The sequence below is a fragment of the Mustela putorius genome, unplaced genomic scaffold (genome assembly GCF_011764305.1).
Source record: "Mustela putorius furo isolate JIRA1106 unplaced genomic scaffold, ASM1176430v1.1 tig00003853_pilon_pilon_pilon, whole genome shotgun sequence".
NCBI lineage: Eukaryota > Metazoa > Chordata > Mammalia > Carnivora > Mustelidae > Mustela > Mustela putorius.
Window position 1 is genome coordinate 40,668,479 of NW_025422005.1, and position 24,542 is coordinate 40,693,020.

General features: G+C 36.6%; 1 protein-coding gene across 7 annotated transcripts in view; it reads right to left on the reverse strand.

Annotated features, from left to right (window-relative positions):
• Positions 1-4,245: 4,245 nt before the first annotated feature.
• EPS15 (epidermal growth factor receptor pathway substrate 15) overlaps positions 4,246-24,542 on the reverse strand; it is a 144,974-nt gene continuing 124,677 nt past the window's right edge. For 4 of the 7 annotated variants that reach the window (XM_045064508.1, XM_045064506.1, XM_004774484.3 and 1 more), the window contains 4 exons: positions 14,240-14,316; positions 12,736-12,898; positions 8,745-8,938; positions 4,246-6,718 (listed from right to left, as the gene is read on the reverse strand). In XM_045064508.1, the coding sequence (XP_044920443.1) occupies positions 6,572-6,718; positions 8,745-8,938; positions 12,736-12,898; positions 14,240-14,316 (581 nt within the window). In that variant the 3' untranslated portion in view covers positions 4,246-6,571. The remainder of the gene's footprint in view (positions 6,719-8,744; positions 8,939-12,735; positions 12,899-14,239; positions 14,317-24,542) is intronic. The other 3 variants (XM_045064510.1, XM_045064509.1, XM_045064512.1) reach the window with 3 other exon arrangements.

Consider the following 24,542-nt stretch of genomic DNA (forward strand, 5'->3'; position numbering starts at 1 on the left):
AAGTCCTGTGGCAACTTTTGCTGGATACTGATGTTCTGGTCTCTACATCTGTCCATAGTAATGGAAGCCCTCTCTCTGTTTTACTGATCAAAATCAGGTTTCTAAACTTAAAGGGCAGACCTGGGCCAGGCTGAATTCACCAAGTAATAAATGCTGCTCACATGAGGCCTCCTGGGAGATTTTTGCCAGCCTTTCCCAGTGAACAGAGCCCTGACATTAAACACTGTGACCTTGTAAGAGCTATGTTTTTTAAAAAAAAATTTTGAGTCACCGAGGGTGCCTGAGTGACTCAGTCGTTAAGCATCTGCCTTCAGCTCAGGTCATGATCCCAAGGTCCTGGGATGGAGTTCTGCATCAGGCTCCCTGCTGAGGGAAGCCTGCTTCTCCCTCCCCCACTCCCCCTGCTGTGTTCCTTGTCTCACTCTGTCAAATAAAATCTTTAAAAAAAATTTTTTTAAAGTCACCATCTATGTTTTTTACTAATGCTAGAAGTAGCATACTGTGTTCTGGGGGCACCTCTTCTGGAAAGCCTTCCCCAATCCTCTGGGCTAGAAATATTCTCTCCTTCCTCTGGGTATCCCAGCATTCCTATCTTAATCCTCAGTATGCAATGTGTGGAATTAGTTGAGAGTTGAGAATAGATGTATATCCCTCCTACTGTATGACCACTGATGGTAAGGCCTTCATAAGAACCTTCTCCATTCCTAGCCTGGCACAGTACCTAGAACACAATACTCCTTAGCAAAAGGTGAATGGAATGACAATGATTTTCTCACTATACATTTCCAACACTCAGACTTATGGCGAGGCACCCTATAGATCTATACATCAAGTATCTTAAAGTAAGTTTTTTCAGTACAGAAGAATGACTGAGCATGGATTCTGGAGTCCAATTCCTGAGTACTGAATCCTATCTTTGGTACTTTTTAGTTCTGGATCTTGGCAAGTTATTTAACCTTTTCGCTTCTCATCTTTAAACTGGAAATAACAACAAAATGGGAAATAACAGCACCTAACTTAAAGGATTGTTATGAGGGTACCTGGGTGGCTCAGTCAGTTAAATGGCTGCTTTCAGCTCAGGTCATGATCCCAGGGTCCTAAGATTGAACCCCGCGTTGGGCTCCCTGCTCCACGGGGAGCCTGTTTCTCCCCTTCCCTGCTTTTCTGCCTACTTGTGTTCTGTCAAATAAATATAATCTTTAAAAAAAAAAAAGGCTGTTAGGGAGAATAAAATGAATCATTTTATGTAAGTATTTCACATATTACTGGCACAGTGTCATTAGCTTCCAATTATTTTTTAAAAACTCTATCCACAATAAAGACTGAAAGTGCTTTACATTGTGAGACAGAATCCAGAGGTCAAGCATAGAATGACAAAGTGCAACAGCATGGCAAATTAAGGGAATAGATTTAATAAAACTTGCAAAACGGAGACTTGGAAGTTAGCCTCCACTCCAGTGGTTCTCCAGTTAGGTTCCCCTGGAACTTTAGCATCATCTGGAAACTTGTTAGAATTTCAAATTCTTGGGTCCCACTCTAGACCTACTGAAATGAGAAACTCTGGGGATGGGGTCACAATCTGTATTTTAACAAGCCCTCCAGGTGATCCTGATGCTCTCTGAAGTTTGTGAACCATGCCTTTCCGCTGTACATCTACTCCTAATCAGATTAGACTTGAAGACCCGCTAATTCTTCTAAATTGGTCCCCATCTCTCAGGCCTCAGCCACAGCCACATTTTTAGCTCCTTACCATCTCACCTGAATGACTCTAGTACCCTTCACCTGCTCTTCTTCCTTGCCTGGTTTCCCCTAAAGCAATTCTCCGTATCACCATTAAGATCTTTCTTATAACACAAATACTTCATTCTTTTGCCCGCAGACCTAAACTCCAGTCACAGTGAACTACTTCAGTACTTGCTGTTGGCTAGTACACTATACTGTGTCCTACTCCTTTGTCTTTTATACATAGCCATGGCCTCTGCCCAGAAGGCCCTGTCCCTTCATCTGTGCAGCAACCGCTTCAAAAACTACTCTTTGCCTGCTTTTTTATGTATTTTCCAGAGCTTTGCTAGCATTGATAATTTTTCATTTTTGCGACCTTTGTGATCTAAAAATTTGTATTTCTTTAATAAATGTGATATTGGCCATCTCCCCATGTCCTTATCACTTATGGTAATACTAATAACAATGGTTGAATGCCTTTATGTGTTAGAAATGACTGAAATTCTTTTAAGGATTACATAGGAGAATGAATTAGAAAATGTTTTGTAAGATGCCATGTGCTACACAGTAGGCCTATTTCATTAATCAAGAGCAGAGATCACATGGATTATTCTATTTATATTTCTCCTATGGCTTCACACGTTTAACAGAAATAGCAAGTAGTGGTTAAAACTCTGGAGTCCACTCCCTAAATTAAAAAATGGCAGGCTCTGTCACTTACTACTTGCATAATTATGGCTTAGGGTACCTCTTCTGTAAAATGGAGACAATGATGATTATTGTTATTACACACACACACATACACACACACACACACACACACACACACACACACACACACACATGAGTTACTGCTGTTGTGAGGATTAAATGAACTAATGTATGTAAAGAAGTAAGGATCCTGCCTGGTTCTTAACATGTTATTTGTTGTTATTATTTACCATATCCTATTCCTAGCATTTCCTAGGAGCAAACTTTTTCCACACAAAATGAGACAATGCATGGTAAACTGAAAAGAGTATCATGTTTTAGAATCAGAGAGAAGAGAGTTCAATTCCTGGTGCATCTACTTATTAGCCATGATCTGAAGCACATTATTTTACTTTTTTTGAGCCTCAGTTTACCCATTTCAAAATAGAGCCACTCAGTACTCTTGAAAGATTAAACAGAAAAACAACATGAAGTACTTAGTTTAGTGCTTCACACACAACATGTATCCAATAACCATTAGCTTTTTTCTCTTTTTTTGGTAAATATCATTAGTTTATTATAAAAGAGAAATGGAAATTATTTACAAGGTGAAAGGTTTCAGAACCTCAGTGGAAGGGGCAGCTTCCTTCACATGAAAATCATTTCAATAATGACTTATTTCAGTCTACATACTTTCCAATGCCATCATCTCTAATTAAGAGGTAATTCCCTGTCACCTAGAATTGCTCTGGTGCCTCCACATTCTGGGAGAACTTTATCCCCAAATTTCACATTAACTCTCCACATTCTGGGAGAACTTTATCCCCAACTTTCACTGGTTAAATCTCTCTACCTTTCCTTTAAAGCCTGATCCAGCGGGCTTTAATGCTACTACTGCCTGATCCAATGCTACTACTGTTGCTTGCAATAGTTTTCCTTAAGATTTTTCTGGAAGCATGATGTCTCCTCTTTTGGTTACAGTTTAAGGCACACTTCTTTCAATTAAAACTTGGTCACAGAAGGAAAGATAGGGCACCTGGGTGGCTCAGTGGGTTAAGCCTCTGCCTTCAGCTCAGGTTGTGATCTCAGGGTCCTAGGATTCAGCCCCACATCAGGCTCTCTGCACAACAGGGAGCCTGCTTCCTCCTCTCTCTGCCTACTTGTGATCTCTCTCTCTGTGTCAAATAAATAAATAAAATCCTTAAAAAACAACAACAACAACAACAACAAAAAAAACAACAAAAACAACTTGGTCACAGAAGGAAACTTTCTAAATGCCTATCCTGCCATACTCTGCTCTTGTGTGGCTGCCACAAGGAAACCAATGGCTATTTTCACTACTAATAGTAACATGGCAGACTTTGCTTAATTAAAATATGTAATATTAAAAAGCTGCCAAAGTCAAATCCTTCAGAATGATCCTATGAGTTAAGTATTATTATATTCACTAGATGACAAAAATGAGGCTAAGGGAGGTTAAATGAGTTTCTCAAAGTCATCTTTCTCAAAAATCGTGGACTAAGGATTCTATCCCAGGACTGTAAAGAATTTTTTATACTAGGGTGCCCTCCCAGGATCCATGTCATAAATCCCCACTCAACAAATATACACAAACCATCTGTTTCAGGCACTGTTTCTATGCATATACATTTTCCATCTTTCTTTCACAGAAACAGGACATGGTAACTAAAAATAATAGTTAACATTTATTGAGTATTCTACACTAGGCACTGCCTCAAGGTGTTTACGCATATTAATCTGTGCTGACAGTGTACCTACCTCTTCCTGGACACAGCATGGACACAACAGAGAACTGCAAAACTCCATTTCAAATAGAATGTATGGATAGTATGCTTTATTATTACTTAAAGTTTTATTGTTCTCATAATTACAGGCTATAATTTAGAAGCTTGAAACAGAAAATTCTATAAAGAGAGCCCAACAAAACTTGAACAAGTATGTAGAAGGTGATTAAAACTTTGTTAGTAGTGCCACTGAGCTCTCAGGAATACTTGTCTGTCCTTTGAAAGCATAGGCTCTGCAGCCAGAGTCAACAAAGTAAAATGTAATCACAAAGGACTCTAAAACACTCATCCTACACAAGTGAGCATGGAGAGAGAGATTTATATAATATATACATACTTTAATATTATATTGGTCCACTGAGTATACATATTTTAACAAAAGATAAGAATCTGTGTAATCCAGTTAAACATACATTAAGATTAGGGTATACTTATTACAATGAAGGTGGGTGTTTATAAGTTACAGATATTTAATATTTTCCAGAGTGGTTTTTTAATTAAAAAAAAAATTTCTAAAAGCATTTCAAACATCTGTTCATTTTCCCAGTGCAAAAGAAGTCTATTCAAGTCAACTTACCTTTATCCTGAAGTGTAAGGGGAAGGGAAAAAAAAAAAACCCAAAATGACTACCTATCACAGCTCCCAACACTACTTTCTCAATCAACTTTTAGCAGTCTATCTGTAGGCCATTGGATTAGTTTATCAAAATTAAAGCCTTATGATTATGATTCAGCCCTTGCTTCATATGTATGACTTTTATGCTGAAATGTTTCAATTTATAAAAGTAGAAAAAAGTTAGCTGTGCAAGAACATGATGTTAAGTTTGCTTTAAACTGCAGCAGTCCAACTGTGTGTGGAGAGAGAAAAAAAGCACCATTTCAAGATTAAATGAATTGGCTATTTTGGAATTTATTCACAGGCTAGGCAGTAAGTTACTCTGATTAATGCAGATCAATACCATCTTGACCTGGTGACTACAAAGACTTTTAATTAGTTTGTAGGTGCATTTTTCTTTATCTTGGTATTTAATACATTACCTAAGTCAGTAACTGATGTTAAAAGAAAACTAAGGTTATTCCACAGTTTATAGCCTACATCACAGTCTATTTCAAATTCAGCTTGCCTGCTAGCTCAGTTTCACAGGAGACAGGCTTTTAACACATGAAGAACTTTGACAATTTGATAGATCTCTTCTCTCTCAATTAAACAGCAACAACAACAACAACAACAACAACAAGATTTTCTTGCTAGCCCACCAATTTTCTAGGCAAAAACCAGGAAGAGAATAAACTATTTTAACCACAAAGATGGACAAAAAGCAATTAATATGATTTAATACATGTCACTTTTCCCATTTGTGTTCAGTGAAAGTTTTTACATTTCAAGTAAGTGAGCCTTCATTAAAGAAAACAAAAATATATATATACAAAAGTTTAAAGTACCTTCCAGTTCTCACATGCTAAAATTTCTTCTGCAAAGTACAAAAATAAACCTACCATGAACTAAAGGGGACAGTGCCATAGCAATGGCAGAATGGCTGCCATGTTAGATTTTTGCTTACCTTACATTGCTAGGTATATTTTAAGTGATACATATTCTCCACTGTCTAGCACTCAAAATTATGGACAGCTGTTCATCTAAAATTCTTTAAATCCACAGAAATTTTTTTAAAAATATATTTCACACATGAGGCTTTAACATTTTTATTTAGGAAAAGATTGATTCTGAAACTATAATGGATCAAACTTAAAGCATCCCTTCAACAATGGAGTCAATTTATGCAAAGCATTTTTTCTTATCTATAAAAAAACTGAACAGTATTTTAACTATAAGGAAATACAAACATAGGCTTTAAACTAGCCAATTTGCACTATCATAAAAGAAATAGGATGTTCTTTCCCTTCCCCTCCCTTGACCATTCGAATCAAAGAATACTGCAAACTTTAAGAAACCCACCGGCTATCATCAGATTAACTACAGAACACAGGTAGCACAGGGATGAACTATTTCTCTATATTCCAGAAGGCAGAAGCTTGGGTTCTCTAGCTTTACAAGTAAAAGTAGCATAGGCAGGCAAAAGCTCACAGTAAATGCACATCAGAACAGGAGCCTAGGTGAAGTTGTCTGACTGGATTACTGCTTTTATAGGGGCCAGGGTTGGGGGGAGGGCAGGAAGACAAATCTGAAATGGAGTAAGAAACAAACAAAAAAACCAAAAACAAACTTTTGTCACATTTACAGGAATCTCAAACCTTTTGTATTCCCATGCTCATAGGTAGTTTTGATAAGACACTGTAAAGAGCTTCAGTATTTAGGAAGAATATTGTATGGTTGACAAAGGACAGGAGAATTCTTCATGCTTCTGATATCTCCGACTTGCTGAGTGCAATAGCCAGTTCTAAGTCTTCCTGCTCTTGCTGATTTAGTCGGGCAAGCCTCTGCTCTTCCTCTCTCTCACTTTCCCTCTTGGCCCATTCAATCATATCTTCTTCAGAGGGATACTGTTATTTAAAAGACGGATGAACAAATAAGTAAGTTAATGAGTAAAACAAAAAGAAAAGAAGGAAAACAGTCATTACAAAGAACATTCACTACTTGTTCCACCTATAGGACTTTGGGAATAGCCTTACTCATTACTTGTTAATTTCTTTTTTTTCCCTGAAACCACAGTTTCATCAGTTATTAAATGTGGTCTAATTTGAAAAATTATTGCAGTCTACCGATAGAACGTTTATAAAACTAAACATTAAACCACTTTTAAAAAGCAGAAATACTTAAGGTGAATTAGGATATTTACAAATGGGAGGGCTAGCCTTTTAATCTAATGCAAAACATCTATTACTTCAACTTCAGGAGCATCCTCACATGATCAATCATTTCAACTTAATCCCACCGGTGATTTCCTACCTTATCCTTGCTCTCAGGTACAGAAAAATTATGTAGCAAAGAATACGCTGATTTTGCTAAACATAAAACAAGTAGTACTGGGTATAATAAACAAGATGTGGATCAAATTATTTTTTTAATGCATTGTAAAGGTTTCTGCAGGCACTGAGAAGTTTTTGACTTGATCTAAATAAAACCATACACTTAATGCTAATAAAAACTTAAACCTTAACATTAGGTCAGGGAAATATTTTTGTCTACATAAAACAGCAACGTTGAGAGATACTAAATAAAAAATTTTTACTTGGTTTGAAATCCTGTCATACCAAGAAATACCACAATGGGATGAAATTTTAAAAACTGTCAAGCTTTTTGAAAATGGTATTTTTTCCCCTAGTGAATTAGAGGGACTTTAAAACTTACAATACTTAATAAAACTTTCATAAGGAAGGCAAGCAGGCAGGCATTTTTATTATGAGTTGCTTTATGTTATACCATGCTGAAATTCTGAAGTATGAAATAAGCAAAATGCCTCTGCTATAGTTCAAGACTTATGCCAATGAGATTTTGACTTGCTAAAATCATATTTAAGATATTAAGTGCCATAGCCAGAAGGTTATTTTATATTAAGAGGATTATAATCACCCAAAGGAAGCAATTTTGGATTCTCGCTTGAAATAACTCAAACTCTAGCTAACAAAAGTTAAGTCAGTATAATTCTGACACTCCATTTTCCCACATTCAAAATACTGATTCCTATTCTGCTTTGTCATATTCATAAGAATGGAACTTATTTGAGTACAGAATCAAATGCTAGAAAAAAAATTAAAGCAATAAATTAATAACTTCATTTTTTATCTAAATAATGATAGAATATATATCGTTGCATTATGTCGCTCCAGAGTGCCACATCCATAGCTGGTTGCCCCATTTCTGTGCTCTTTTGGCCCTATCTATGTGTCATCACAGCATCTTTCCATTGTTTTTACCGGTGTGCCTATTTTAGTCAGCTCTGGGAGAATGCAGAGTAAATATGGAAGGCTAGTGATTTAGAACTGTCCAAATAATTAAAGACTGTTTAGCTCTTGACAACTGTATTTACTTCATGAAATCAACATTTACATTTTTAAAACGCTACTATATGAAAACCAGAGTTTCACTTTCTAGTCAAAGAATCCCTGGCTTTATCTCCCCATGTAATAGTTGCTGACAGGTCTCCAGAAGCCATCAAAACTATACACAGACACACATACACAATTACAAATACACAAGCTCATTATTGCCATTATTCCTCCAGTGTGCAGACAGCAAATGACCCTCTAATGGACCATCATCCAAAACAATTTGCAAATTTTATTTATACTGTTTACCAAGACTAAGAGAAGGGTTTGCAAAAACAACTGGTATATACCACAAGGACTAAGACTACTAAAATTATTTGTGCAATGGAACAATGTTAGGACCATCAAAAGCGAATCAAACAGGAATTTTGTTTGGGGGAGGAATACAGATTATTTTGAGTAAGTTGGTAAATTTAGCTGAAATGATGCAAATGTGGCAGACTCCAAAGTAATCACTGAAAACTCTTTAAACTGTAAATGGAAAGAGATTTCCCCCAAACAGCCCATTCACAGTACTTACAGCACTGAAGTTAGCAAAATTGCTTGGGTCAGCCTCTTTATTGGTAGTGGTAGTGGTAGTAGTAGTAGAAGTGAATGAATCACAAAACATATCAGGATCTTTTTCTCTGGGGCTATCATTGTCTGGGAAAGGCTGAAATGGATCATTCAGTTTAAAAGGATCAGAAGAATCCAATTTGTTGATGGGTCTTTTCCCTGGATCAAAATCATTACAATTAACTCAACCAGCAAATACGGCAAACAAACATACAAGATGATGATCACAGAGAGCATTAAAGAACTGGGGGGTGGAGGAATGGAGGGAAGTGCCTAAAATATACACTCTTAGTATGGTCTTAAATGACTACACACCCATAGTCTGTCCTCAAATTTTTCACACACAACCTTTCAAATACATTCCAGTTCTATGTACCTAAATGGGGGAAAAGGGGAAGGGAATGGGCCAGGAATCATCTTTTTGCCCAGACTGTACACCTTATCGTCCCCAAAGCAGTGTGTTCCCAAAGAGAGAGAAAGGACAGGATCAAACAGGATGAGGATGACAAAAATGGCCTCTGCTGTTGTAACCTCAGCCTGATACAGCTGTCCACTAGTGGCAGTAAGGGCAAATGACCTTTGAAAAATGACCATATTCTTCTGATTTTTTTTCTCTAGATCTGTATATAATACCTGGGAACACAATTAAGAATTACCTTGGAAAGCCTCACCTACTTTTTGCCATCTACAATATTTCAAATTCAAGAATAAAGAGAATGTTTTGAAGTCTGGGGCCTAAATCTTTGTGGTTGTGGATAAACTCATCTTTGACCAAACAACAGTGTATCGTTGCTGAACTCATCACCATTTTTAAACAAATTCTCCAAATTTAAAGTCTTAAACTTAGTACTTCTCAAGAGGAAATGATTAATATAGGTGTTAATATAAATTTTCAAATACACATTTTTCCTAAAATGTGTTAAACTGGTAATAGCAATCGTTAACAGTCTTTCTGTGAGCGTAGCAGCTTATAAAAGATGTTCAAATCTCAGGCCACCTGGGTGGCTCAGTAGGTTAAGCAGCTGCCTTTGACTCAGGTCATGATCCCAGGTCCTGGGATTGAGCCCCACATCAAGTTCCCTGCTCAGCAGGGAGCCTGCTTCTCCCTCCCCCTCTGTCTACTGCTCTGCCTACTTGTGCTCTCTGTCAAATAAATAAATAAAATCTTTAAAAAAAATGTTTATATCTCGTATCTCATTGGATTTTTCCAACATTTCTGGGAAGGTAGGCAAAATTAAGAGTTACTGCCACCAGATAGCTGAGGCCCAGACATATTAAATTACACACTCAAGATCACAGAGCTAGTCTGAGAACATCCAGAATTAGCACCCACATCTTTAAGCTCCCAGTCCAGTGCTTTCTCCGACAAATCATCTTTTTTTCCTTAATACTTCTATAGTTATATATACTCACTTTGATGAAGATCCTTAGATTTAGTCAATGCATTTTACTTAGGATTATAAAATAACTTCTGCTATTGTCATACACAGGTATAGAACTTAAATGAGCAAACTGACTCATTTTTTTAAGAATTTAATGCCAGTATAATTAACATATATGTTATATTAGTTCCAGATGTATGATATAGTGATTCAACAATTCTGTACATTACTCAGTGCTCAACACGTAAGTGTAACTCTTAATACTGTTCATCTATTTCACCCATCCCCCACTCACTTCCCTTCTGGTAGCCACCAGTTTATTTTTTATAGATAAAGGTCTGTTTTTTGGTTTGGTTTGTCTCTTTCTTTCTTTATCCATTTGTTTTGTTTCTTAATTTCTACATGAGTGGAATCATATAGTATTCATCTTTCTCTGACTTATTTCACTTAGCCTATACTCTCTAGATCCAACCATGTTATTGTAAATGGCAAGATCTCACTCTTTTTTAAGGCTGAGTAATATTCCATTCTGTGCACACACACCCCCATTGCCACACACCCCATTCATCTTTCCCCATTCATCAACTGATGGACACTTACCTGGGTTGCTTTCACAATTTGGCTATTGTAAATAATGCTGCTATAAACATCGGGTACATGTACCTCTTTGAATTAATGTTTTTGTATTCTTTGGGTAACCCAGTAGTGAGATTGCTGGATCCTAGGATAGTTCTATTTTTAAATTTCTGAGGAAACTCCATACCGTTTTCCAGACTGGCCACACCAGTGTGGCCAATGAATCTGCATTCTCACCACCAGTGTATGAGGGTTCCTTTTTCCCTATAACCTCACCAACACTTGTTTTTTCTTGTGTTTTTAATTTCAGCCATTCTGACAGGTGTGAGGTATGATTTCATTGTAGTTTTGATTTGCATTTCCCTGATGATAAGTAACATTGAGTATCTTTTCATGTGTCTGTTGTTCATTTGTATGCTTTTTTCCCTCCAATTTATTTTATTTCTTTTCAGTGTTCCAGCATTCATTGTTTATGCACCATACCCAGTGCTCCATGCAATATGTGCCCTCCATAGTACCTACTGCCAGGCTCACCCCTCCCTTCCAAAACTCTCAGTTTGTTTCTCAGAGTCCACAGTCTCTCATGGTTTGTCTCTCCCTCTGATCTCCCCCAACTCACTTCTCCACTCCATCTCCCAGTGTCCTCCATGTTTTTCCTTATGATCCACAAGTATGTGAAACCATGTGATAATTAACTTTCTCTGTTTGACTTATTTCACTCAGCATATATGTTTTTTGAGAAAAGTCCATTCGTATCTTCTGCCCATTTTTAGTTGGATTGATTGTTGGCTCATTTGTTTTTTTAATATATTCTGACAACCTTAGCTTCCAGCAATATATGATATAGGCTACTTTTCCTTAAAAGATAGAAGTCACTTAATTTGTTTACCTGATTTTTCAAAAGATAATTGAGTATTAACAATTGTATACTTTATGTAAAAAAAGAGAAAAATTATCTGGCCAAGAAATACCACAGGGAGGTTATTATGAAAGGCAAGCATAAAAGTCCATAACTACTGTGCCTAACAATTAACCAGGAATGACAGATTATTATTAAAATAACCATGTACCAGATGTATCTTCTCATGTAACAGCCTAGCAGCACTATCTCTACTCAGGGAATTGCCTTGTTAGCCACTTCTCATGAACTTTAATATCTTTGTTAAAAGCAAAACACTAAAAACATTAAGAATTTGTTCCTAGACCAGAGGCACCTGGGTGGCTCAGTGGGTTAAGCCTCTGCCTTCAGCTCAGGTCATGATCTCAGGGTCCTGAGATCGAGCCCTGCATCGGGCTCTCTGCTCAGCTGGGAGCCTGCTTCCCCCTCTCTCTCTACCTACTTGTGATATCTCTCTCTCTCTCTGTCAAATAAATAAGTAAATAATCTTTAGGAAGAAAAAAAAATTTGTTCCTAGACCAAAAAAAAAAAAAAAAAAAAAAGACTTTTATAAAATAAAGGAGTCTCTTATTAAGTGAAGTAAAATATTATTTTCCTTCAAGAAAAATACTTTCTTTTAAATTGCTATGTTGCTGAATTCTGGATACCAAAAAGGCCACATATTTTCACATTGAAGGATTTAAGGAAGACTTCACCTCAGTCAGGAAAAGAATGGGACTTCAAATTAATCTTTTCTTACAGAAATTAACTTAATTAAAGCAACAAAGTGAAGGAAACTGTGTGTACATGGTAATCAATGAGTCTCCAGAAGGCAAGCCATTTCACTGATACTGTCCTCTTTCCATTTACTGCCTCTCCAAAATGATTTAAGAAGAAATGAGCTCTTGCCAGAAAAATGGTTCACGTTACACATGCTAGTCTTTTAGACTCATGTCTATTATTCTGTACTGTCAGAACAGATGACCATAGCAGGCTTCTGCCATGTTTGTTGGCTTGTTTTGTTCAAAGCCCTTTATTTAAGTCTGTAAGGCTCACACCAGTATTCTTCAGAAAGAGAAAAAGCATCTCAGTTGATTTAGGATAGATACCAACTCTCATACCAGGTGGTGGTGGGCAGGGTCTTGTTGGAGTTCCAATCTTTGGGGGCAGTGCTGGGGGTACATCTTCACTTCTGACCGATGTGTCCTCAAGCACATTTTTTTTAATGACCACATTGTTGACAGAGCTCGATGTGGCTGAACTAAAAGGATCTTCGTTGTTGACCTTTGTTTGAAAAAAAATGTGTATACATAGTTATATAAATTATACCAACCAAAGTATGTATGGTTGTGTAACACTTCGAACAATGATCTTCAGTATTATGCAGCTTTATTTATTTCAATTCTGAGAGCACTGACATGTTAACCTTTGTATTTGGGGCCAAAAGGGAGAAATTTTTTTAAAAACTGTTCCATATGAGTAGTGATTATAATAACATCACTACTTATTAAAAGCAACAGACCATACCAAAACAAGTCAACTCTGGATTAAAAGTTTTTCAAGCTTTAGGCAATACAAAACCACCTAAGGTCCATTTTAAAGGGACTATATGTTTTTCTTCAAATGAATATCTGATCCATATGATATTCAAAGAAAAAAAAAATACCGATTCCACTCTTCTCAATTCACTTAAATATAGGAAAGATTTAATACTAATGACAAAGAAAATGAAGTCTTGAAAATATTGAAGACAACGTGAAAAAAAGTTAATTTTTAAAAGCAAATTAATCCCATGGAATAACAAGTCTTAACGTGGGTCTGAAGACTCTGCCTTTCTAATAATGACACTTTTCTATAGTGAATCAGAAATCATGATTTTAGATCTTAGGCCAGTGTTTCTCTACAGCACTAGTTACTTTGTGGGCTGGACATAATTCTGTGTTGTTGGAGCTGGATACTGTGCTGTAGGATGTTTAACAGCATTCCCGGTCTCTATCTACTAGATATGAATAGCCCCCCTTCCCAGTTGTGACAACCAAAAATGTCTTTAGACAATGCCAAATAACGGAGGGTAAAGGTGGAGGGGGAAATAACATCCAGCTGAGAACAGATGACATAGATAATTTCACATATACTCTACTTTTACTCTTTTGGCCTATATCAATCCTACAGCTACACTGGAAATTAGATAGCAGGCATATAGAGCTTGACTATGTGTATTAATAATCTTAACACTAACCCTAACAGCCTCAGAACATAAAATGAAGTAATCAATGCAGAGAAGATGGCATGAATGCCCATATTTTACATCTACTGACCCAGATAGTCAACAGAGGATAAATTAGTTCAACTGGAAGAAATATGTTTAAAAAGGCAGAAGACTCTTAATATGAAGTTGGTGAGCTGACCTGACAGTAGAAAATTATAATGACCTGTACCATCACCATAGTCTTTATGTATAGAAATATATCTACTTTAATTACATCTTTTCTATCATTTCTATCTGAAATCAACAATGACATCAAATTGAGAAGTCTGTGAAAGGGTTATATAATTGGGAGGAAGGGTTGCTCCACTGGTGGAAACATAGAATATTTCATCCTCCCACTAATCACTGCAGGTTACCTTTGACAATGTGCTGAAGTCAGCGAATCCATCTTCAAATGATTCACTTCCAAAAACAGAAGCAAAGGGATCTGTGGCTAAAATGAATAAAGAAAATCCATGCAACATAGGACAGAAATACATCAAAATTTCATGTCCTTTTTTGGTTGGTAACATTCAGACAATGAAAAAGATCTAATCCTAAATATCAGTTCCTGAATTTATGACTTAAATCCATGAAGACCCGTGAACAAATTGATACTTAGCCACCCGCGACACACATACACAATACGTTCTTTTACGTTCTTTTGTATAAATCAAATGATTAATTATTTCAGATAAAAATGAGAAAATTAACTCTTGGTTTAAGGCTTTGGAATATATGTCAAATAATATTATTCCTCTGCACTGAAACTATTTCTAATAAAGTCATCAGGAAGTAAGAAAAGGTAGATTCCATTAACTCCACATTTCACACTTATCCTTCAGGGTGCATTTTAAATTCCACTTCATCCACAAAGCCTGGGAAAACCTCTAATTCCCAAAGCAAGAAGTGATTTCTTTCTTCTTTGTGGCAGTAACTGCATTCTAGTTTGTACTATGGTTATCTGTGATTTATATCACCACCATTAGATTGTGCAGTCCTTAAAAACACTGAGTAAGGCTTATCCAAGAAGAACAGTCAAAAACATTTCTTGAATATCAGAGCTGAGAAAATAAGAAAATACAGTTCCCACACCCAAAATTTCAGACTCTAATGAGAGACATCTTAAAAAACAATAATAAAACAATCTTAAATGTGCTATTAGAAAGGTATGAAAACTCTGTAGTAGGTAGGACTCACTAACTGGGAGAATCAGAAAAAGTGTCAAAGAAACTACTCCATTTGAGCTAGGTCTTTTAGATAAGGAACAGATCCAGGTGGGGAAGATAAAGATATTCCAGGCAGAAGGAACAGTAGTTGCAAAAGTAATTTTTTAACCTGCTCCGGACAAGAGAAGTTATCTCTTCTATCACACTGCACTTACCAAATGGATTAACATTTTTGGCTGGAATGAAGGGATCTACTTTGAGATAGGTTTCACCTATTCAGGCATAAAGGCTACCAATAAACAAAAAATGTTTACAGGAATTGTTACTTGATATAGGAAAATAGAAACAAAGGAAGAAAGGGAAAGAGAACTGCAAGAGATAGGGTCAGAAAGAACAAAGAGGAACTGAAAATTTTTCCTTCTTCAAATCTTCATCTTTACATCAAACCAGTTTTAAAACAAAAGTGTGCCCATATACCCATTTAAATATGTAAAGAGTGCCTTTACCTAAAAATCAGTATACCATGGACAAAAACTGAAGAGGGGCAAGAAGGTATATATTAGTTTTGCTTGCTCTGTCACTAAGACAGTCATGAGGTGGAGGAAGCAGGTAAAGAGGCTACGAAGAAACATAATGCAAATTAGTCCTTTAGAGACAGCCCAACAACTCTGAGCCTGAAGAGGATGTTGAAAAGTCCAGAGTTACAGGAAATTCTACAGCTTTAGCCATAAAAGATGCTTTTTTATAACTACATATCTAAGTCCCACAGCCTAGTCATGGGTGTTGTTTCAGGCTTTCCTTCCTTTCTCCTGCTCTGTGCTGAGGCCCAGCCAGGGTACAGATGCTCTCCTGACTGGTAGAAAGGTGCTGAGGGAAGAGAAGTTTGCTCCTTTCACAGGAGGAACTAAAAATTCTGCTTCATGCTTTTTCTCTGCCACTGCTCTCACAGTAAGTCGTAACACTCATGGCAACAGTGTTAAGTTAGGTCAAGTTTGACTGAAATGCTGTGAAGTATACACTATGAAAAACATTAATGAAATACATGACATTTATATACAAAGAATATGCTACTTGTACTTTTACTGGAGTTTTTCTACACTTTCTTCATCAGAATAAATGACTTATTCAGCACCAGTATAAACACTGGGAAATGTGTCCTGAATAAATTACAAAGCACTTTTGCCCAAATTGGGGAATTAAGACTTTGGCAACAACCTCCTCAGATATTGACCATACTGATACAAAGTAGAGGCCTGTCCAGAGACTGGAAGGACTCACGGAGTATGAACTTTTCCAGACCATGTGCTGAGGATTTCCAGAAATATTCAGAGGAATCAGTAGATGGCTTTCTTCCTTTTGATCACAAGGGACTATGCACCATCAGAATAAGGTTTTAAAGCAAATGTGATCTCAATGGCACTCTCTCCTCCCCAAGAATAAAGGCAATGAAGACTTCAGAAAATTAGATAAAAGCACAATTTTAAAAATCTATAATTTCACTGTCAGAAATAACCCTAATTAATTTTTTAGCATGCCTCTTTAACAGCTTTTTTCCTGGTATTTTTTTCCTTTAAAGCCACATTTTAGGCATATTACTGTTTATCCCCTTAACCTGATTTAATTCATAGCCTTCACCAGTGCTTGACATATTACATATTTGTTTACTGCTTATCTTTCCCATATAAACCCTATAAAGACAAGAACTTTGCTTTGTTCACTACTGTATCTCCAAAGGCCAAAAAATTGTCTGGTAAATAGGATATGCTCATATTCTTTGAAAATATTGAGAGAAAAGGTGGACATATGCTGTCTGCTTATTAAGGATCTTCCAAACAGATATCATAATACTTCTTAGCAATAACCAGATGACCAACAAGAAATAAAGGAAACCAGTTTTAAGGCTCACAGATAATAGCCAAGAACAAGTATCCAACCAGAAAATCCTGGGAAAAGGAAGAAAGTTTTTTTCCTCCATGACCTATTCATAAGCCATCAGATAATCAAGTTCAAACTCACAGAAAACCTTTAAAAGATACTCATCAATAATCTGAAGCACTGGTCATTAACAAAGAATCCATTTTCTCAAGCTGGTCTCCCATTCACTCCCATTCACTCACTCACCCACTGACCCACTCATCCACTCACATTTACTAAACATCAACGCTAGGTACTAGGGAATTAGAGGAGAGTAAGACACAACACCTACCTTCAAGGAACTCATAGCTTACCTCAGTGATACATATTTATACAACTGCTATACAGTAAGTATTAAAGTTCAAAGAGAGTAAAGGAAAAGCAACAGCTAGGTTTACATGAAAGAGGCCAAGAAGACTTACCAAAAAGGGTTTTACTTTCTTGTGGACAGAAAGGAGGTGAGAGAAGAGAAAGAAATATACACACTATACACAAATAAAACAAATACACACCTGCTCATGCACACATATTTTTCCAGGAAAAAAATAAGTGGCCTTGAAGAGACAATCATGGCCTACGGTTTGTGGAAACAGAAAATTAGAGAAGAAACATGAAAGAAGGCAGCGGCTAAGAATAATAAAACATATAAATATCTGCATGCTTAGCCAGAGTCACTGCCTGTAAAAATGAAGACCTGCTTGGCATTTTACTACCTCTAGAGTCAAAGATGCTCTGGGGAGACCACAAGTTCCCCTCTGAATCCTTAGGATGTTATAAAGCTTTAATTAAGAGTTGGAAGGATTCTGCATTTCCTCAGTTAGAAGTTAGTAAAGTTAATAATATAATCCAAGCAAAAAATCTTCTGGCACCAAAACTAATCTCATCTATAATGAAGTAGAAAAATAACTTTTACAAGACAAAATAAAGTATATGTAGAAACTGCGTAACTCGCATTTGCTTTATTTGGCATTTTTTTTTTTTAGTCTGCAACGTGTCTACTCACAAAGAATAAAAATGCTAAAAATACCCTACTGTGAGTCAAAGTATTAAAAATATCTGATGTCCTTCTATCATAATCACCTAATTTCAGAAGCAGGAGCGATTTATCATTTTTTTCTTTTTAATTATTTTTATTAACATACAATGTATTATTTGCCCCAGGGGTACAGGTCTATGAATCATCAGGCTTACACATTTCACAGCACTCACCATAGCACACACCCTCCCCAATGTCCATAACCCAGCCACTCTATCCCTACCCCCCCTTAACCCCCAGCGACCCTCAGTTTGTTTTGTGAGATTAAGGAGTCTCTTTTGGTTTGTCTCCCTCTCAATCCCATCTTGTTTTTTTTTTTCTTCCCTACCCCCCACAGCCCCTTGCCCTGCCTCTCAAATTCCTTATATCAGAGAGATCATACGGTAACTGTCTTTCTCTGATCAACTTACTTCACTCAGCATAACACCCTCTAGCTCCATCCATGTCACTGCAAATGGCAAGATTTAATTTCTTTTGATGGCTGCATAGTATTCCATAGTTTGGCTATTGTGGACATTGCTGCTATAAACATTTGGGTGCACGTGCCCCTTCAGATCACTACATTTGTATCTTTGGGGTAAATACCCAGTAGCACAAGTGCTCGTAAGGTAGCTCTATTCTCAACTTTTCCAAAAAGGAAAACTATTTTCCTTTTTGAGGAACCTCCACACTGTTTTCCAGAGTGGCTGCACCAGCTTGCATTCCTACCAACAGTGCTGGAGGGTTCCCCTTTCTCCACATCCTCGCCAACATCTGTCATTTCTGGACTTGTTAATTTTAGCCATTCTGGTTAGTGTGAGGTGGTATCTCAATGTGGTTTTAATTTGTATTTCCCTGATGCCCAGTGATGTGGAGCACTTTTTCATGTTGGCCATGTGGATGTCCTCTTTGCAAAATGTCTGTTCTTGTCTTCTGTCCATTTCTTGACTGGATTATTTGTTCTCTGGGTGTTGAGTTTGATAAGTTCTTTATAGATTTTGGATACTAGCCCTTCCCTGATACGTCATTTGCGAATTATCTTCTCCCATTCTGTCAGCTGTCTTTTAATTTTGTTGACTGTTTGCTTTGCATGCAAAAGCTTTTGATCTTGATGAAGTCCTAATAGTTCATTTTTGCCCTTGCTTCCCTTATCTTTGGCAATGTTTGTAAGAAGAAGTTACTGCAGCTGAGGTCGGAAGAGTTTGCTGCTTGGGTTCTCCTCAAGGATTTTGATGGATTCCTGTTTCACATTGAGGTCTTCCATCCATTTTGAGTCTATTTTTGTGTGTGGTATACGGAAATGGTCCAATTTCATTTTTCTGCATGTGGCTGACCAATTTTCCCAGCACCATATGTTGAAGAGACTGTCTTTTTTCCATTGGACGTTCTTTCCTGCTTTGTCGAAGATTAGTTGACCATAGAATTTAGGGTCTTTCTGGGCCCTCTATTCTGTTCATTGATCTGTGTGTCTGTTTTTGTGCCAGTACCATATTGCCTTGATGATTACAGCTTTGTAATAGAGCTTGAAGTCTGGAATTGTGATGCCACCAACTTTTGTTTTCTTTTTCGACATTCCTCCGGTTATTCGGGGTCTTTTCTAGTTCTATGTAAATTTTAGGATTATTTGTTCCATTTCTTCGGAAAAAAATTGATGGTATATTGATAGGGATTGCATTAAATGTGTAGATTTTCACAATATTTGTTCTTTCAATCCATGAGCATGGAACGTTTTTCCATTTCTTTGTGTCTTCCTCAATTTCTTTCATGAGTACTTTATAGTTTTTGGAGTATAGATTTTTTGCCTCTTTGGTTAGGTTTATTCCTAGGTATCTTATGGTTTTGGGAGCAACTGTAAATAGCATTGACTCCTTAATTTCTCTTTCTTCTGTCTTGCTGTTAACATTTAAGAACAAAAATTTACTCTCAGGTTTTTAGTTTATTTTGAAAGCTTGTATTTCTCCTGTGAGATTAATCTTCTTCTTCTTTCTCCCACCCCCCCTGGATAAACACTATTTCTTGGGGAAAAAGAAGAGGGATACAGGAGTTATGAGTAAAGAGGGCAAAAGTCCTGGTTGTGACCTTGGGGGGGGGGTGGGTAATGGCACCTCTCTGAGTCTCAGTCGTTTCCAGATGTTGGGATTTTATTTTTAGTAAACTAAATAAATATATTAAAAACCAACACACATAGAGAAAACAACATAGAGAAAACTGCTTAACTTAAAAAGAACTGAAACAAGAGTCCATCTTTCATTTCAGAAACAAAGGATTTAAAAACTGAAAAGAAGAGAAAATCACCTTAGACTGGAAAGAATCCTTTCCAGGAAGAGTTGGCAACAATGATCATTTTCATTCTCATTCTCATTCTCTCTCTTATATCCCTACTTGATTTGGAACTACTAAAGAGTATATTACAAGTAACATTAATCAGGATTTAGGAACCATTAAACTAAAAAACAGTAGTAGTAGTAGTAACAGCAGCTACTATTTAACTGTGATAGGTACCACAATAAATATTTTAACATACATAATCTCATTTAATATATCCAACAAATCCATGAAGTATGATTATTAACCTCATTTTATTGTTTAGGAAATAGAGACTAAGAAAACCTAAGGAATTAGCAACTTTATCTTAAAGTTCAGGCTTTTGGCTTCAAGCAACCATGTGCTAATAATGACAACCTCTCTCTAGACTGTTTATGCTTCCATTTAATTAAAAATCTTATGATAATGTAGCAGATTTGAGACAAATCATTTATTCATTTCTTCAGCATTCAACTCTTGAGACTCTGCTATGTCCCAGAAGCTCTGGGGTGGAAAAGTAGGGATACAGCTTAGGATGACCCAAAAAATCTCTGCTTGGGCAACTCAGTAGATGGGAACACTATTAACAGGGATGGGTTGTTCAGAAGATGTTTAGTAGTGTTTTCTATTTCGTAAGGTGGACAACTTTACTTTCAGACATATACCTGTGACACATTAAGTAAAAGACCATTATGATATATACATATAAATACAATATAGATAATATATTAAACATTACAGTAACTAATATATATAACTAAAAATTTATGCATACATATGTGTGGAACACAGGGATAGCGACTCAGATTTATGGTTAGTAACATGACCAAATGTTATGAAAGACAATTCTGGCAGTCATGTAGATCACAATTTGGCAGGTGAAGAGAATGAAGGCAACTTAATATCACAGTCCAGATAAAACAAAATGAGGGTCTAAACAAAACTGAGTATAAGGAGGAACAATCAGGGTCTATTTGGGGTAAAACAACAGGACTTGGCAATTTACTGGAGGTGAGGAATGGCAGAGAAGTCTAAGACAATTGGCTAATAGTATCAATAGTACAGAAAGTAGATATACTAATACTTTAAAGGACAGAATAATTGGAAAAGATGATTATTTCCATTTTAATGGAAATTATTTCCCCTTAGCTCACCACTGAGCTAAGGGGAAATATCCAGCAGGTAACTTGAAGGTACTGGAGGTTCAGGAGAGAGTTCAACACTGGAAGACTAAACCTAGAAGTCATTAGGAAACAGGCTGAAGGTGAAGGCACAGAACTGGACACCACCACAATAAAAAGTGTGTACTGTGAGAAGAGCAGAAGGCTCTTCTTCTGTTTGTTATGTAGGCTAATTGTAACTAAAAAGATAGCCACCATTCTTCAGTTTTTCTCCAGGACATTAAGATTATTCTCTTGCTCCTGTTTTGAATAAAGGGAGATATCTGTCCCAGATACCTCCTGGGAGCAAGCTGTCCTGAGGAATCAGAAACCAGGGCAACAGGGAAAATCTAGTTCATAATAGATCAGAAGTTCTCAAGGTATGGTCCAGGGATCCCGGAGGTCACCACGACCTCTTCTGACCTTTTGAAAAGTCAAAACTATCTTCCAAATATTAAGCTGTTATTTATATTTCTTAACATGCTAATATTTGCAACAATGTAGATAAAACTGCTAGTGTCTTATAGTGAATCAAGGCAGTAGCACCAAACTGGTTGGTAAACAGTGTATTTTTCACCACCACAAACTTGCAGGGGGAAAAAAGGCCAGTTGTGCTTTAAAATTTCTGTCCTTGATGAATCAATAAAAATTATTAGTTTTAATAACTCATAACCCTTAGGAACACATTTTTTTTTAAGATTTATTCATTTATTTTAGAGAGAGAGAACACAAATGGGAAGGGCAGAAGGAGAGATAATCTCAAGCAGATTGCCCTAAGCGTGGAGCCCAGCTCGGTTAGAGTTGGGCTCAGACCCTGAGGATCACGATCTGAGCCAAAACCAACAGTTGGATGCTTAACCGACTGAGCCACCCAGGTGCCTTTAGGTATACATCTTTTTAAAATTCTGAGTAACAAAATGGGAAATAACATACAAACCGCTTCTGCTGAGTAGTAAAGTTTGATAGTTATCTGGAGGAAAAGAACTTGCATAATGGTAGGCGAAACAAGTGGAACTAGCTGCTTTTTTCATGGGGTGCCCTTTTTATTGAAAGAAATATCAGATAAACAATGGTTACTCAGATTTGGGTATTTGGCAACATTTCCTCCAAAACAAACAGCCAGATTGTCACTTTAAAGAAAACAACTGACAGTATTTGTTGCAGGTGATAAAAATTCAAGCTTTCACGTAAAAACTGGAATCTTGGAAAGCTGTAACTGCCCCATAATCCTAACATTGTATCAACACAAGACTCTGGTAAGATGGACGGTGATATTAATAAATATAATTTTAAAAATATTTATAATGAATTGTATCAGCATTTGGAAGATACGCCTAACTCAGTGAACCAATACTTCCCAAATGATCAATGCAAATTACAAAGTAAGACATAGGTAAAAAATTCATTCATAGTCCAAGAAAAACCAATGGATTTTAATGTAAGAGAGCATGAAAAGGTCACTGGTAACGGTTTCATGTACCACATTGTAAGTAACTTTAAAGAAACTAATATATGTTGAAAAATGGCATAGTATCAAAAATAAATATCCACAATTACCTAAAAAGGTTATTGAAATATTTCTCCTTTTTCCAGCTACATCTGTGTGAGAGCAGATCTTTTTCATTTCACATACTTCAAGCAAAACAATACAGTGCAACAGCAGTATATATGAGAATTCAGCTACCTTCTGTTAAGGCACATATTTAAAGAGCTTAACAAAAATGTATGAACAATGTGCACTTGTCACTATTTTTTTTTGTTTGGAGTTATTTTTCTTAAAGAAATATGTTATTTATGTTAATATATAATGGGTTTATTATCTTTGCTCTTTTTTTTTTTTAAGATTTTATTTCTTTATTTGACAGAGAGAGAAACCGTGAGAAAGGAAACACAAGCAGGAAAAGCGGGAGAGGGAGAAGCAGGCTTCCCGCAGAGCAGGCAGCCGGATGTGGTGCTCGATCCCAGGACGCTGCAATCATGACCTAAGCCAAAGGCAGACGCTTAAAGACTGAGCCACCCAGGCGCCCCTTATCACTGCTTTTAAATGAATTAAAAAACTTTTAGTTTCAATTTCTAATATGGTAAATACTGATATGGTAAATACTGACAGATATAACCCATACAAACAAAAGCTCTTTGAGGGTCTTCATTCATTTTTAAAAATGTAAAGGGGTTCTTGGGCCAAAAGGCTACTACTATACTTGATGATTTCCAAAGTTACTGCTTGTGATTGTTTCAAATAACTCACTTCTTTCCTAATTATTTTTGTTGTTGTTGAAATAAGAGCAGAGTAAGGCTGAAATCTGGAATTATCTCTGGCAACCCCCAAGAGTCTTTCATGGATTTTCTATAAGTTTCTTACTAAAATGCTTTATGTTTTTAACATTTTTCATCTGATTATATTCCCTATGCTCTCAGTACCCTTTATGAATTTTGCATTCCCAAGAATTTCCTTTTCTTTTTCTTTTTTTTCACTTACATAGTAGGTAAGTAAAGAGGCAGGATAACACAAAGGAAAATCAATGGGCATGGATTGAGATGCAAACTGGTAGCGGCTCTGGAGCTTAGCTTTTCCTTTCATATATTAGGAAATCAGGCTTGATGATAGTTTTCAAATCTTAAATGAAATTCCAATATATGAAAGAAGTAAGTGGGACTTTAAAAATTAACACTAAAATCATTTTAAGATTTATCTATTTATTTGAGAGAGAGAGCACTTGGGAGAGGGGCAGAGGAAGAGAGAGAATCCTCAAGCAGATGTGAAACCCAACAAGGGGCTTGATCCCAAGACCCTGAGAGCATGCCCTGAGCTGAAACCAAGAGCCAGCTGCCTGAATGAGCCACCTAGGCACCCCAACTCTAAAATCATTCTGTGTTCAAATTTATATCATTTAGTTATCACAATGACAGTGAAAACAAAGCAATTTTGATTAACACAAATGTTTATAGTCAGGAGTTGAGCTTACTTCTGAGGCTGGTTTTAATTGCTCTATTTGACAAACAATTCACCCAAAGAAGTAGTTATATGCATTTCTAACCCACTGTTTTTTAACCCACTGAGCCACCCAAGCACCCCCAGTTACATGCATTTTTAAACAAGAGGCTTGCAATCTGAGTA